This window comes from Gobius niger (assembly GCF_951799975.1).
Source record: "Gobius niger genome assembly, chromosome: 17".
Lineage (NCBI taxonomy): Eukaryota > Metazoa > Chordata > Actinopteri > Gobiiformes > Gobiidae > Gobius > Gobius niger.
Window position 1 is genome coordinate 6,586,596 of NC_136868.1, and position 16,968 is coordinate 6,603,563.

Below are 16,968 nucleotides of genomic sequence, written 5' to 3' on the forward strand. Positions count from 1 at the left end.
ACAGATATTATAGTGCAGGCCTACTTGTTTTTCTTTGCTTTAATGGCAAACCTCTGTCAGACTCTTGTGAAATCCTTGTTTTATTTGATCACAATAATCGTCATTGCATTATTCAGCTTAACACTTATATGATTCCCATTCCTCTTAAAAGGAGAAAACCCGAAATGTAAAACAACCATAAAGGATCAGAAACAGGGGCGGACTGGCCACAAATGAGCGTAAATGTGCACATACCACCCGCCTTAACGGAGCGCATTTTCTCCAGTTCGGCTTTACCCAAATCCAAAAGCTTCTCGCCTGAGAGCAACAATGTAACGCCTCATTTGAAAGCTAAGACCTACAAAGAGATTGCAACTTTTTGTCATAGTTTTGTTGTTTCTTCATTGCTTTTTGTGGCTCTTTGTTGATTTTTTGTCACATTTTTGTTGAATTTTTGTCACATTTTGTTAATTTTTTGTCACATTTTTGTTGCATTTTTTGTCACATTTTTGTTGAATTTTTGTCACTTTTTGTTGAGTTTTTTGTCACATTTTTGTTGAATTTTTGTCACATTTTGTTAATTTTTTGTCACTTTTTGTTGATTTTTTGTCACATTTTTGTTGAATTTTTGTCACATTTTGTTGATTTTTTGTCACATTTTTGTTGAATTTTTGTCACATTTTTGTTAAATTTTTGTCACTTTTTGTTGATTTTTTGTCACATTTTTGTTGAATTTTTGTCACATTTTTGTTGAATTTTTGTCACATTTTTGTTGAATTTTTGTCACATTTTGTTAATTTTTTGTCACATTTTTGTTGAATTTTTGTCACATTTTTGTTAAATTTTTGTCACTTTTTGTTGATTTTTTGTCACATTTTTGTTGAATTTTTGTCACATTTTTGTTTATTTTTTGTCACATTTTTGTTTAATTTTTGTCACATTTTCTGGAATTTTTGTCACTTTTTGTTGATTTTCTGTCACATTGTTGTTGAATTTTTTGTCACATTTTTGTTGAATTTTTTGTCACATTTTTGTTGAATTTTTGTCACGTTTTTGTCGAATTTTTTGTCACATTTTTGTTGATTTTTTGTCACTTTTTGTTGATTTTTTTGTCACATTTTGTTGATTTTTGTCACATTTTTGTAGAATTTTTGTCACATTTTTGTTGAATTTTTGTCACATTTTTGTTGAATTTTTTGTCACATTTTTGTTGAATTTTTGTCACATTTTTGTTTATTTTTTGTCACATTTTTGTTGAATTTTTGTCACATTTTTGTTGAATTTTTGTCACATTTTTGTTGAATTTTTTGTCACATTTTTGTTGAATTTTTGTCACATTTTTGTTTATTTTTTGTCACATTTTTGTTTAATTTTTGTCACATTTTCTGGAATTTTTGTCACTTTTTGTTGATTTTCTGTCACATTGTTGTTGAATTTTTTGTCACATTTTTGTTGAATTTTTTGTCACATTTTTGTTGAATTTTTGTCACGTTTTTGTCGAATTTTTTGTCACATTTTTGTTGATTTTTTGTCACTTTTTGTTGATTTTTTTGTCACATTTTGTTGATTTTTGTCACATTTTTGTAGAATTTTTGTCACATTTTTGTTGAATATTTGTCACATTTTGTTGAATTTTTGTCACATTTTTGTTGATTTTTTGTCACATTTTGTTCATTTTTTGTCACATTTTTGTTGAATTTTTGTCACATTTTTGTTGAATTTTTGTCACATTTTTGTCACATTTTTTCTATAATTTTATAGAACAAAATAATAACAAAAGCACAAGACAGTGACGAATACACAACAAATACACACAAAAAAAACACAAAAAGTGAACAAAAATGTGACGAAAACAAACAAAAAAGCTATGAAAAAGCATCAAAAAACATGACAAAAATGTGACAAAAATGCAGCGACGTGACTAAAAGTTTCAATCACTTCTGTAGGTCTTAGCTTTCAAATCAGGCATTACACTGTTGCTCTTCGGTCAAGAAGTGTCGCATTTACTTTGGGCCAGGCTGGTCAGAGTCCAGGGCCCTTTTTCAGTCCCAGTCCGCCCCATCATAAAAGTGTACCCGTAAATTCAGTCTAAATGTGTGGTTCTTGGACGCCCTCTGGTGGTCACGCAAAGTACGCTTAACCTTTGAGTTCTTTAAGACAACAGAATCAGTCATCCAAATACCCCCCGTTTGATTATAAATAATAAATACATTATTATAAGTAAATGTAATATACAAAGTGCTGAGACGTTATGTTAGTGATGGATGAGTTGAACCAATCAGAGTGAAGCACGGTGCAGTAATCTTTCAGGCAACATAAAAGACACAAATCGAGAGAAATGTAATGTTTTTTTTTTATTAACCTCTTAACCCCCACCTGAACCGAGCACATTTTCTCCAGATCGGTGTTACCCAAATCTTACAGCTTCTTGGAGAAAGAAAAGCATCAAAATAACAACAAAAATGAGAGAAAACAAGGCTGAGGAAGTCAAAAAAAAGCTACAGAAAAAGCATTAAAAAAGTAATAAAAAGGGTAAAAAAGGGGTCATGAAGCATCAAAAATGTGCCAAAAAAGAGAGTAAAAAAAAACATCACAAAAAGGGTGAAAAAAAGTGCCAAAAAAAGACTAAAGAGTGACTGATAAAGGCGCAACAGACCCATTTTCAGTACATGTCTCACCCTTGCCTTAAACAGTAAGTACAGTACCATAAGGTCTGGACAGGAATGGGTCCCTGTATGATAGGTTCACTGTCACTACCACTTTTAAGAAGCTTTAGAAAAATCTGAGCTTGGTGACATTTGGTGGAGACTGAAGAGTATCTGTCTTTCCTGTGACAGATAAGGGGAATCCAAATATGTAAAAAGAGCAATAGACACCTGAAAATGTGGATTACCTTGGTCTTAAAGCTGGGATTCCTGACTTCTTGTTGTTGTTGTGCAGGAGTTCGTTTATTTTTGTCGTAAATGTCGTAAACCAAAGCAAAAAACCGACGTTGTTGCATTGTCTTCACCTAAATGTTTGCTAAGCGATAGAAGATAGAAGTCGTGTCTAAACTTGGGAAAATCAGGTACCACAACTTTAAAGGGGCTAAATGCAAGTTTGCCATTTTTACTCACGACTGCCACCTCAGGTCATACCTGTAACTGCACCTTCCATATTAAAGGGATATTTCAGGATTATTGACATAGGGCCTCACCTAGTTATCCAGAGTGTTGTTGATGTCTGGAGATATTTTTTTTCTTAAATTCATGCATTTCTTATATTTGAAGAGCTGAGTGGCGCCAGGCTAGTCTTAGGCTAGTGCATATCAGCTAGCCTGCATTAAAAACAGTCTGACCCGCTCCACAGAGCACCTGAGGCAAATCACTTATAATGTCAGACTAGCCATATAAATGTCTGTTTTAATAGAATCATTTTTTAAATATAACTGACCTTGTATCACATGGATTACTGCATTTTGAGGGACTATTTTCTAGCAGATCACTCCGCCACTGCGTTAGCTTACAACCACGAAGCTGATGCTGCTCAAATATAAGTTATTTTAAATACAAAATGGTTATAATTATTCTATTAACGCCATTTATATGGTTAGTCTGGTGGTATAAGTGATTTACCTCAGGTGCTCTGCAGTGTTAATTTCGTCGACTAAAATATTTAGTCTTAATTTTAGTCAACGTGTTATTTTTGACGACTAAAATTGGACTAAAACTAAATTAAAAGTTTTTCATGAGACTAAAACTATGACTAAAATGTCCAGATATTTTAGTCGACTAAAATAAGACTAAATAAAAATGAAAGGGAGAGACTAAAATCACCCAAACTTCTATTGACCGTCTGAAAGAGCCTCAGATCATGTAAATTCTCTGCCAAAGGATCAGCTCTGAGCTTTATCATGTGGAGCAGCTCCATGAAGCAGAAGAGCTTTATTAAATATGATTATAATGAATATTATAAAAACAAAGCCGACTGAATTAGTCTTAAATTTAGTCGACTAAATTTACTTGCAATTTTAGTCGACTAAAACTAGACTAAAAGTGATTAGATTTTTTTGACTAAATCTCGACTAGAATTAAATTACATTTTAGTCAAAAGACTAAGACTAAAACTAAATTATAATATGTTGTCAAAATTAACACAGGTGCACTGTGGAGCGGGTCACACTGTTTTTAATTCAGGCTAGCTGATACCATAGACAACCTAAGACTAGCCTAGTGCCACTCAGCTCTTCAAATAAGAACTGCATGAATTTAAGAAAAAAAAATCTCCAGAAATCAACAACACTCTGGAAAACTAAGAAATGAGACCCTATGTCAAAAATCCTGAAATATCCCTTTAAGCTCGTGCATGACGGCACCTCGGACCCGAATTAACACCTTTCTGAGTGACAGTGCAGGATTTTAGAGGCAGTTGTGGTGAACAGGTCTGGGCTCATTCTACACATTAGGACATTGCTGGAACATGTAGTGGGAGGAAAATACATAATTTCAACATTTTTGAACTCTGTATAGTCCCTTTAAGTAAATGTTATTGTGGGCACGATGAAAAAGTGAGACATTTTCTGGGAGCACAAAGTGCTGAATGTGCAGTGAAAGCAAACAGAGACGTGGCTCCGTTCCACTATGTGCTGCTGTCGTGTCTAAAATAGTAAATGATTGGAATGACTCACCGCATGATGTTTCATACTGTAGCCTACTTTCAATAAGAGGAACAGCGTGTGCCGGTTGCTGAAGTTATGCAACGCGCCCCGGACTGAATGGAGGTTTGTGTGAGTTTGTAAACATGACCCCGGCCTGTCCCGCGTCATTCCTGGAAATACTGCATTTATATTTTACACTTTTAATACAGATTTGACTGCTTATGGTTTCATGTGCTTGAGTAAACGTTTAGGCTGTAGTTCACACTGCTGAAGCTATGGACTCAAATCAATCTCTGTAATATATTTCTAACTCATGTGCTGCAAACAAACAAACAAACTATTGCATTACTAACACAGTAAATATGTTAAATATAAGAAAAGCTCATACAAATCTGACTGCATTTACAAAGTTTCCTTAGGTTTTGAAGGACTTGAAATTCAAAGCAAGAGACAGGACCTCTTGTTTCCTGAACAAAGCGAATACTTTTCAAAAATCATGTATACGTCAGTAAATGACCCATTTAATCCTACAAAGGGCTGGGTACTGTTAAGCGATAGCAGTATAGCGGGATCGCCTAAAAATGCGATCAGAGTCAACAATCTGGACGATGCCACAGCGAGACATTTCAGTCAACAACATAACGCCAATGACTCTTTGCTTCGTATTGAAGGTTTGAACATCAAACCACTAGCGAGGGGGAGTGATCGGTTAAAGCTCAACCAAAGAGAGGCTTTCTGGATTCATAAATTGAAAGCTTGTCAACATCCAGGTCTGAATGAGGACTTTGATTTATCTTGTTTTTTTGTAGCAAGTGTCACATTTGTATTTGTTTTGGTGGTTCTGGTTTAGTTTTTGGACTGCTGTGCTGCTCTTCACACACCTGTATTGTGTGGCACACTGATTCGGGCGTGGCTCCTTGAACATTTATGGACCACTCCCTAACCTGTTAATTTTATGCTAAGCCCTGATGAAGACCTGGTGGTGGAAACATGTTGGCTTTTCCATCTAAATAATGAAAGGCCTTTTAAGCACTTCCTTGTGCTGCGCATATTTGTTTTGGAGTGCCTGGGTTTGCTGTTTTTTAGAAAGTTGGATCCCTTTCCCAAGAGCGCCCACACTTACTTTTTGTAATACATTGGGACACGAGAGCAATCAGTCATATTGTTGTTTTTACAAGATACAGAACAAGATAAAGTATTGAAAAAGGTTTACAGAAGAAATAAAAGTATCAAAGAAGTGACCGTTTTGATGCCTGTCTCTCCAGGGACAGCATTAAAAAAAGCTACCTGGTTGTTTTAGCTCAAATTATACAAATTTAAAAGAAATAGTAACCATAAATAAATAGTTCAGTTTTCTAGTTCTAGGTGACAAATATTTTAGCACAGGTATCTGTTAGAGAATTAACAATGGTGTTCGAGAGGATAGATGATAAACAGGCAGCAGTCTGGTACAGGAGAAGTTTATTTACCATCGGTGCGGGACCCGGAGACATGAACTCGAGACATTGGGCTCGTCCAACCATTCAAGTCTGTCCATGCTTCCACAGAAAATGGATAAGTACTCTGTCAGAATGTCATACTGATACACAATAGTCTGAGCACCACAGTCAAGGCTATGACAGAGATAGTACGACTGCACAGCCTGACCCAGTGTGATAAATAGCGATTTAATGTTATCCTCTAACAGCATCGAAAACAGTATCACAGGTATCGGCATCGTGAACCAAGTATGGTTAAAGTGCCGGTATTGGTTCCCAGCCCATATCACATACCGTGGGTGGCGCAGTGGTTAGTGCACGTACTTCACAGCTGAAAGGTCCCAGGTTTGATTCCCACCTGGACGAGTTTGCATGTTCTCCCCGTGTCTGCGTAGGTATCCCCTACCACAAAACATGTTCAATAGGTTCCCTCTGGGGCCAGGACTCCCCTGAAAAGGAGACTGTGTGACTTTCCTGGTTAAATTAAGGGCAATATCAGCAATATCTTAATACCAGCAGTGACGTGACCTAAAATGTTTTCTAAATCTTTGACTCTTTCTACAATGTCATCCGTTCAAATCATTAGAAAGTTCTTCCCGACTTTATTATTACTGAGATTCCAACAAATGTGCTGCACTTGGTTGACTTACTTTCACTCCTGTTAATCCCAAACGAGCTCAATGGGGTTTAAAGCTTGTTTTTACGGCACAGGGTCATTATCTTTTGGTTTAAAACGATGAATTTTCTAATATTTAGTGTTGATTCGTTCTATGCCTTCATTTCAGAGTACAGTGATGTATTAAAATGCCGAATATTCAAGAAAACTGGCATTACTGAGGTGCTTGAAAACTTTTGATCGACATAACGAACAAAGTAAGAACAAACAGCCTATAGTCAGTTTTGAGTCGAGTTTCACCGCCTCCTCTAAGCCGACCGTCCGAACGATGTTCTGAAGTTAAAATTTACAAAGTCATTACGTCTTTCATTGTTATTCACTGATGAGTTTCTGTAGTTTTCCGTTGCATTGAGACTTTGAAAGCTTCACATTCTGCTGTTGGGGTGAGGGGCGAGAACAGTCCTGAGTGATCACCCATTCACACTTTAGCTACAGGCACTTTAGGTAATCACCCAATCCTTGCATATTCAGTGGGGGCAAACTGCAGAGAGCCCAGTATTTTTCCACAACCAAACAAGGAATTACAATTGCGCCAGAAAATAGAATCTGAAATAATGACCTTTTTGGGGTTAAATTTGAAGATAATACAGAAAATGTAGCATATTTCACTTTTCATTGGGAAATAAATGTAATTTTGACTCTCATCAACAATGTCTTTTGAATTACTTGGTAAAATATCTTTGCAAACAAGTAGCCGGCTCATTGTGGAAAAGGAAAGACCAGATTAAATAGGAAGTAGCAATTTAGTGAACTAAAGTAAGTGTAGTAAGTTGACCAACCAAATTTTAACTTTAATGATTCACACTACTTCTACTTCTATTTGATATACAGGGCTGGGTACTGTTACATTACTGTTTCTAAGAGATGAATATAACAAGTACATTTCTCCATTGAAAGATCGATAAAGGCTTGTCTTATCTTGTCTAATCTCATCTTATTTTTTCCATACAGGTACATAAACAATACTTTTTCCGACACCTATACTAAAATATCTGTGACATAGAACCAGAAAACAGAGCAGTAATTGCAAATTGTTTCATAAAAGATATTTCTTTTCTATCAATCATTTATTTGAGGTGAAACAGGTAATTTCCTTTAAAGGCCCTATACCAGATTTTGCTTTATGACAAACAATGAAAGAGGAAGCCACACAATCACAATGCTATGACACTTTCCTAACTTTCCTCACACATTTGTAGCATCCCTAATTCTTCACAGGGATGAGTTTTTGCACATTTCTCAACTTGCAGGGTCACTTTTCAGCATCACTGTCACAGAAATGCTAATGCTAATAACACGATGCTCAGTGTTTGTCCCACAAATGTCTGAGTTTGCAATATACTAAAGGGGGACAACAGATGGAAACTAGCATCTCTGCTATAATCTGGCATATTTACAGTGCACATGTGCAACTGTTCATTAATGTGGACCGTCTCTATCAAATAAATGCATAAAAAATAAATTAACAAAAACATTCCATTACTAGAAATCAGGTATAGTGCCTTTAACCTCTTAACTCCCGCCTGAACCGAGAGGATCTTTTTCCTCATGTTATCAGATTATTTTCCATCATTTTTTTGTTGGGTATTCAACTCATTTTTTATAACTTTGTTGTCATTTTTTCTCACATTTTTGTAATTCTTATTATTTTTGGTCACATTTTGTCACATTTTGTCACATTTTTGTCATTTTTTCGTCAATTTCTTATCAAAATGTTGTCATTTTTTTGTCACATTTTTTTTTGGGTCATTTGTTTGGTCAAATTTTGCTCTTTTTTTGGGGTCAAATTTGAATCACATTTTTGTCATTTTTTTTGTTACATTTTGTCACATTTTTGTCATTTTTTCGTCAATTTTTTCATCAAAATTTTGTCATTTCTTTGTTCCTTTTTTTTCATTTTTTGGGTCAAATTTTAGTCATTTTTTTTGTTACATTTTTTTGTTGTCATTTTTTCGTCATTTTTTTAAATCAAATTTTTGACATTTTTTTGTCACATTTTGTCACATTTTTTTGTCATTTTTTGCCAATTTTTTGCCAATTTTTTGCCTTTTTTTTTGTCAATTTTTTGTCATTTTTTCGTCCATTTTTTGCCAATTTCTTGTGACATTTTTGCCACTTTTTCATCCATTCTTCGTCACATTTCCATCACTGTTTTCGTCTCAGTTTTGTTTTGCTTTGGACTGGGGTAAAGCCAAACAGGAGAAAATGTGCCCAGTCTTGTTGATACAACCTATTCTGTTTCATCCACCTCTCAACCGGTGTAGACGAGATAAAGGCATTGAGTTTGTTATTGTTTGTACAGGCTCAACGCTGTGCTCCCAAAAATAGTCCACAGAACAGAAGCAAAGTCCGTAGTCAACGTGTTGTTTGTTTGCAGATCTGCTTTTGTGTGGATGACCCGTCACCAGGGGGCGCAGCTGTTTACCGACAGACAGAGTCACGTGACATGCAGGGGCCAAACCTTGATCAACAACTCCCTATCGTAACGTGCTTTTCACTGCCAAGCGCTGGCAGGGACACACTGAAAGTCTATTTCTGCGAATGAAGGACGCGATCCCGAAAGTGACTGCACGTGCGCTTGAATTCAGATGAAAACACATTCCCCTCCCCTTCTACTCCGAGTGAGTGGGATGAGTCTGCAGACACGGAGCGGCTGCAGATCCACAACATCACAACAACATTTGGAGATTATGACACTGAATCCAAGCGCAGAAAATATACAATAATGCACGTTCTTTCATAATTTGCATACACGTCATTATAATATAGTTCATAGTTCTGGTGTAGATAGGCTTTCTGTTTATGTAATGTGTATAATATAGACTAGTGTGCATGTTTTTGGATCTCAAACATGGAATAGGTCAAGTGCTGGGGTAGGCAACGTCAGGCCCGGGTGCCAAATCCGGCCCTCCAGCACAAAACATCTGGCCCTCAAGATGATTTAGAGAAACATTGTTGCACAAATCAGAGAGTACTTCAACATAAGTGTTATTGGGAGAATTACTGTCAATACTCCGGTGGCACGGTAGCACAGCTAGAAGGTCCCGGGTTCGATTCCCAACAGGACGGGGCCTTTCTGTATGGAGTTTGCATGTCTGTGTAGGTTTGCGTAGGTTTCCTGCAGGTACTCCGGCTTCCTGTCCCATTAAAAACATGGGCAATAGGTGAATCCTCCAGCCAGGTGATTCTGACCATCAGCCTGGCTCCACATCATGGAGACGGGTCCCCGGGTGCGGCACTGCCGTCGACCACTGCTCCTTACGGGTCACCTCAGCGACATCGAAGGATGGGTTGAAAATGCAGAGGACAAATTTCCCTACGGGGACAATAAAGTATACAAACACACAAACACACACACACACCCAAATAGGTCATATTAACAACACTGGCATTTGTAGAAAGTGAAAAGAATGGTCTTAGATACGATAAAACTTCTTAATTCAGATTATTTTGAATAATTCCAAGTGAAAAACATTTCTTTTGTAAAGTAAAAGTTAATTTGCCTGATTTCAAGTGGGATCTATGCTCATTCCATTGGCGTTTGTATCTTTAGGGTTAGGGGTTAGATAAGACATAAATAACTTTTATTCAAGCAATTTCAAAGTCCATCCATCCATCCATCCATTTTCTTCCGCTTTATCCGGGGCCGGGTCGCGGGGGCAGCAGTCTCAGCAGAGATGCCCAGACTTCCCGATCCACACACACCTCCTCCAGCTGTTCTGGGGGGACCCCGAGGCGACACCAGGCCAGCTCGGAGACATAGTCCCACCACCGTGTCCTGGGTCTTTCACGAGGCCTATAGGACATGCCTAGTTTCAAAGTCATTCAGTTAATTTAAGATGGTGATTTTTCCAGCGTGGTGCTTTACTTTGGGCTAAGACTGGTGGCTTCGGCCCATGGTCTTTATACAATGAAGATTTGAAGAAAACTTCTATACCCCTGTACTTTAGGCTATTCTTTACTAATGCTTTTAGGCTGCTTCCTGACTTAATTTAGTCCATTTTAGATATATTTCAGACCCAGTTTCGATGTGGCGCGTGGCTTGTTGTCCGTGAACCTTGAAATAACGTGAGATCTTGCGTGATCTTGAATGAAAACAGGAAAAAAATCATCTTGAATCTGCTGTTGTCGTGATTGTGCAGCCTCTTCGTTTTGCAGGTAAGAACATCCCCCCCCCTCCCTCCTCCCTCCTCCCCCCTCGCGCATTCCTTGGCCACGCACTGGTCACGTTTTTTCTCAGCCAATCAGCGCCGCCCGCGAGCTTGCGCGCTGCTATAAATCGCCACGGATCCGAGCGGAGAGGCAGGAATGAACAACAATAGAGCCCTTCTCCGCTTCCAAACAACTACCCACCGCTCACACCACCGGTTTATATTCTTCTACGCTTAACACACGGTAAGATCTTGAGCTTTTCCAGTCCCGCATTTGTTATTTTTAACCTTTATCCGGACAAAACAGCCGGTCCAAGTGCTGCTTGATTCTGTTTCATAAGCGGATGCTGCTCAGTCCATTCGAGCCTTTTGTTCCGTTTTGCTACTTTTTTTGTTGCGACGTTGTTACTTTCCCCCATCTTCTATCTATTTCTATCCTTTTATGAAAACGTCGTCATACTAAGAAGAGGAAAAGTTTTTTTTTTTTTTTTCAAATGATCTGAACTTTATTTAATTTGTCATTGGAAAAAGTGCTTGGATAACACATCTTTGGATTCCTATCTTGTCCATTGTCATGTGCTCATAGTAGTTTTAGTACTTACAATTACTTTTTTTCTTTACTGACCCCTGGATTCGTTGGAGTTTTTATACTTTTTTATTTTTTTACATTATCTTTATGCAGAAAATGCGTGTCTGATGTTGGATTCCTTTCTTGGCTAAATAATGTAGTTTGAATTGACACACAGGGTACAGTTTGTCCAACTCGCAGCCTCATGGAGCCCATCCACTGCCTTGGTTGTACAAATGAACGCTTATGCAACTGGGTTTTTTAGTACCTATAACTCACTTTTAATGCCTCACGCCCTCTCTTATGTGTCCCGCAGGAGTTTAAGGTCTCAAGATGGCCATCTCTTTAAGCTCCAAGCTGAACAAAGCTGTGAAGCAGCAGTACATGGACCTGCCTCAGGGGGAGAAGGTGCAGGCCATGTACATCTGGATCGACGGGTCCGGAGAGGGTCTACGCTGCAAGACCAGGACCCTGGACTCTGAGCCCAAGACTATAGAGGGTAAGGATGAAGCAGGATGTTGGGGGAGAATATTCGGTCCAGATTTGAGCTTGAACGGGCTGTTACTTGGTACTAAGAAGAAGTTAAAGCTGAAAAAAAAAAACGCACTACCTTTTGATCATGTTGGATATTGAATTTATCGATCGTTTTCCGCAGACCTGCCAGAGTGGAACTTCGACGGGTCCAGCACGTATCAGTCCGAGGGGTCGAACAGCGACATGTACCTCATCCCGGCGGCCATGTTCAGGGACCCGTTCAGGAAAGACCCGAACAAGCTGGTGCTGTGCGAGGTGCTCAAGTACAACCGCAAACCTGCAGGTGAGTGAAGAGCAACGGAGGCGCTATCTAATCAAATGTACACTTTTAAAAACCTACGAGAGACTGGTGAAGAAGCACCATGATGTAATGCCATTTTAAAGGGACTGTACGGAGTTTAAAAAAGTTAAAATTAGTATCCCCTCCCTACATTTTCCTATGTCCTAATATGTAGAATGAGCCCTGACCTGTTCACCACAACTTCCTCTAAAACCCTGCACTGTCACTCAAAGTTGCTACTTCGAATTGCCTTCATGCACAAGCTTAATATAGAAGGTGCAGTTACACGTACGGCCTGAAGTGGCAGTAGTGAGTATAAAATGGCCAAGTTGCATCCAGCCCCTTTTAATGTAAGAGCGGTGTTTTATTTTAGCCGTATTTGTATCTTAAATCGTCCTCTAAAATCCTCCCATTATCTAAGCTGGCATTTAATTAAATTCAGTCTATTTTTGGAAGCTGTCAGGCACCAATTTGTTTGACGTAAACGGTTCAGTGAGTAATGGGTCTCATGTGACTCATGTGACTCAGGTGATCAATGAATCAATTCTCATCATTGGCTTGAAAGGTTGAAAGCTCAGCAGTTCCAAGTATGTGCATGACAAACATTGACAGAGCTGCAGATACAGTAGGAGGCTGTTTTAAGTGAGTCAAAAAGTGAATGACAAAGAAGTAGCTCAAGTATTGTAAAACATGAAGTGCTTTGTTCCGTTCGCCTTGCACTTTGCATGTGAAAACGGCGTTGACCGGAGATGTAAATGGCATTATAACATGGCGCCAAATAGATAAAGTCTAAGCATTGTTCAAAATTACTTTACTTTAATGCTCCAACACTTTGATGTATTGCACGTAATAATGTTTTTCATATTTGTCTAGAAACCAACCTGCGCCGCACGTGTAAGCAGATCATGAGCATGGTGGAGACGCAGCACCCCTGGTTCGGGATGGAGCAGGAGTACACGCTCCTGGGGGTGGACGGTCACCCCTTCGGCTGGCCCTCCAACGGTTTCCCCGGCCCACAGGGTTCGTATTTCCAGAAACTCCTGTGTGTGTTTACAGGCTGTAGTTTACCCAAACGTCCCGTGGGCTGACCGTCTGCTTGTGCCTGTTTTTAGGTCCTTATTACTGTGGAGTGGGCGCGGACAAGGCGTACGGCCGGGACATCGTGGAGGCGCATTACAAGGCGTGTTTGTACGCCGGCGTGCAGATCTGCGGCACCAACGCGGAAGTCATGCCCGCTCAGGTAAATTTATATTCAGATTAAGTAGATTCTCCAGAATTTAAGGGGGCTGGATGCAAGTTGCCCATTTTATGCTCACCACTGCCACCTGAGGCCATACATGTAACTGCACCGTCTAAATTATATGGCTAGAACCTGTAGGAGTAGGAAAATACAGAATTAAAATTTTCTCCGTGTAGTCCCTTTTTAAGCCCTGTTTTCAACAGATGTAGTTTCTAAGTAAAGAATATTCACTTAAACTTATGATATGGCTCCGTTTTAGTGTATTTGACACAATACATAATGTCCTCTGCTCTGATTTAAGCATTGATTGCAAGGTTGAAGAACTTTCAAAAGCAATTTATCAAGAGAGACCATTGTGCTCTTGCAGTAGAAATACAGCTGGAGTAGAATTAATCTAAAAGGGAATAAAATTGACAATTATACGCTTGATCAAATGGGTGTGCTAATTACACACTCTACAAATACTTTGTAATTTTTCCGGTGGGGAAATAGCCTTGTGCTTCATATAGAAGGTATAGCAGCATTAGCCCCAAATAGATGCATAAGAATTAATGTGAAACTAGACGAAAAGGTCAAACTTAAACCTATAAATGAACTAAACGTCTTCAGAAAACTATCAGTGTTTGCTCAAGTGTAAAAGTGGATCCGCAGTAGAGTCATTCATGCATGTTTATACTTGTTTACTCGTGAGATTTGGCATCCTAATACAGGCAACATCAAATGGAAAATGTAGTGCAACATACCAACAAAACATTTATCTTGTCCGCTGTAGCACCAGCCTTGATAATTGACCTCCTTTAGTGTATGGATTTGCCTATCTCTTACTCGTCTTGGACCAAAGCAGTCGCAGTGACTGACCTGTGTATGTATCGTTTCAGTGGGAGTTCCAGGTCGGCCCGTGTGAAGGCATCAACATGGGAGACCACCTGTGGATCGCCCGCTTCATCCTACACCGGGTTTGTGAAGATTTCGGCCTCGTGGCTTCCTTCGACCCCAAACCCATCCCTGGAAACTGGAACGGCGCCGGCTGCCACACCAACTTCAGCACAAAGGAGATGAGGGACGAAGGAGGACTCAAGTAAGTGTCACGTGGCTATTCGGATGCGCTATAATCCCTTCAAGTATGTCCTATTTGGCCCTTTCGAAAACTCTGCATGGTTTAGGTTGATTGTGTGGTAACTTTCCCAGAGAACGCAGTACATTTTGCATTCGAACTTACTGGAGAAATTGCTTTGCTTGGAACTTTAAGCATAGATGAAAATGTTAATCTTCTGGGGAACACAATTTTTCCACTAGTTTTTGCCATTTTCTGGTGAAATATGAACTTATTTGTCGTGCATATATAAAGTTAAGTGTAAATTGGGCCCATATGGATATTTTATCACAGCAGATTGTTCAGTAGAAGTGAAAAAACGGCAGTCGTGGCTAGTGCTAGCTATCCGTTAGCATTAGCACGATGTTAACATGAAGCATTGTGTTGGCATTCTCAGTTATTTATGTATTTATGGGCTGTTGAACCACTTTGCTCCTCCCCATGTCTTTGTATCTTTATTTAGCAGAAAACTATATTCATAATTCAGCATTTTTGATTTTTCTCAATTGTTTTCCCCCTTAACTGTTTTCAAACATGACCATTTATGGGTGATTCCAGAGATGCCGTCTGTATCTATGGGAGGTGTAGATGGAATTGGCTCTTATTTAGTGCTAATACTAAAACTTTATAGGATTTTTCAAGTTGTGAATGGGTTTTTTAGGGCCACTATTTATCCCCAAAAAAAAGAAATGGGGTTGTGGGCAAACAAGTCTGAATTTGAGTCTTAACCACCTTTTTCTTCTCTCTCGCAGAGTCATCGAGGACTCCATCGAGCGCCTCTCCAGGAGACACATGTACCACATCCGTGCCTATGACCCCAAGGGGGGGTTGGACAATGCCCGCCGCCTCACCGGGCGCCACGAAACCTCAAACATCGACGAGTTCTCCGCCGGCGTCGCCAACAGAGGAGCTAGCATCCGCATCCCGCGCAACGTCGGCCACGAGAAGAAGGGCTACTTCGAAGACCGCCGCCCGTCCGCGAACTGCGACCCGTACATCGTCACGGAGGCGCTCATACGCACGTGTCTGTTGAAAGAAGAAGGGGAGGAGCCGACAGAGTACAAGTGAACGTGCTCAAACGTACTGTGTATCCAGTCTTGTCTTAAGACTTCGATCTTCTTGACTTTGAGTACTTGACAAAAACGGCGTGTTGTGGACTGTGTGCCCGTTATATATGCAAAAAATAGTTTACCTCTTCCTCAACACTGCCTTTTTACGACGTTTTCACTTTTGTAGATGTATATCGATGGCATTGTTGACCATGTTTTGTAATGTGTACTAATATTCTTAACTGTTGCTTTACCACCAAAGGATCCGTATGGCGTGTGAATGTTTTGTCGTTGCCGTAGTTATTGTTCAAATCAACTACTTTTGTATTTTTTTTTTTTTTGATAACGAGTGTCTGTTTCCTGAGCTGTAATTTCACTTGAAGAAAAGAGTTTTTAATAAACCGTTAACATTTTTACAACAAACCCAAGGCTTCTACTTCTGTGATCTGTGATTTCTTTACGCATGACAAGTAAGTGGATATCACAGCTTAGTGACTGGAATAGAAAGTCAGACAGGGTTTCTGCAGGGCATTGAAAGTGACAAAATCATCATCTATTTTCTTCCACTTTTCCGTTTCCGGGTTGAAAATCACATTGCACCAGCCCCTATGGCTCCTCCTGCAGGTGGTGGGTCCACAGGAGGACGGCCTCATGATTAAACGGGCCTGTTGGTCTCTCATAAGGGGCTTCTGAACCGCTCTTTGACCCGTCATATCGGACCTGTTTGCCCTGGGAGCTCCCAGTGTTGCCCCCTCAGAGTTAATCAAGGCTCAAGTCATCCTTTGGTTTCCACAGACATTTATTTGGCTATCATGTCTTCAGATGCCTTAATCATGCCAGTAATGCCAACACAATGCCTTCACAATGCCGTCAGAACTAAAAAGTAAAGACAATAAAACTTGTGTCATAAAATAATCACACAAATATCACAAAGCTTAAAGTACCTCATTGGCCGCTTAAACTCCAAGGAAATAGTGTAAAGTCTTAATTGGCCTCTCTCTCGGACTCTGCTTCATGTGGGTGCCGGTGGCCTCATGTTGCTCTGTGCCACGCCTATGCTGTCCCCGTAGCAACTCAAATTAAAGCGGAACCAAAAAATAAGTTCTCCCCTATTTTACAGTTTTAAGAAATGAAAAACCAATGAAGTATGAATTATGAACTGTATTGTCTTATACGAATGATTTGTCCTTTTTAATCAACAATAAAATTACGAAACAAAATATTTAAATCTGCCTTGACTGCCGCTACACCCAGGATCATTCAGGCGCTCAAACCCCTGCACGT

The 16,968-nt window shown here is 39.3% G+C and overlaps 1 protein-coding gene across 1 annotated transcript; it reads left to right on the forward strand.

The window, feature by feature from the left end:
* Positions 1-11,054: 11,054 nt before the first annotated feature.
* Positions 11,055-16,043, forward strand: LOC306976859 (glutamine synthetase-like). The gene is made up of 7 exons (XM_079574972.1): positions 11,055-11,164; positions 11,805-11,987; positions 12,144-12,305; positions 13,176-13,322; positions 13,415-13,542; positions 14,421-14,620; positions 15,388-16,043. The coding sequence occupies exons 2-7, from the start codon at positions 11,822-11,824 to the stop codon at positions 15,701-15,703; spliced, it is 1,119 nt and encodes a 372-aa protein (XP_079431098.1). The 5' UTR covers positions 11,055-11,164; positions 11,805-11,821; the 3' UTR covers positions 15,704-16,043.
* Positions 16,044-16,968: the final 925 nt, after the last annotated feature.

Bases quoted from the DNA above. Each gene is read 5' to 3' on its own strand.
- LOC306976859 (XM_079574972.1), top strand. From the start codon at position 11,822: ATGGCCATCTCTTTAAGCTCCAAGCTGAACAAAGCTGTGAAGCAGCAG. The intron at 11,988-12,143 runs GTAAGGATGAAG...CGTTTTCCGCAG, and splicing joins TGAGCCCAAGACTATAGAGG to ACCTGCCAGAGTGGAACTTC. The intron at 14,621-15,387 runs GTAAGTGTCACG...TCTCTCTCGCAG, and splicing joins AGGGACGAAGGAGGACTCAA to AGTCATCGAGGACTCCATCG.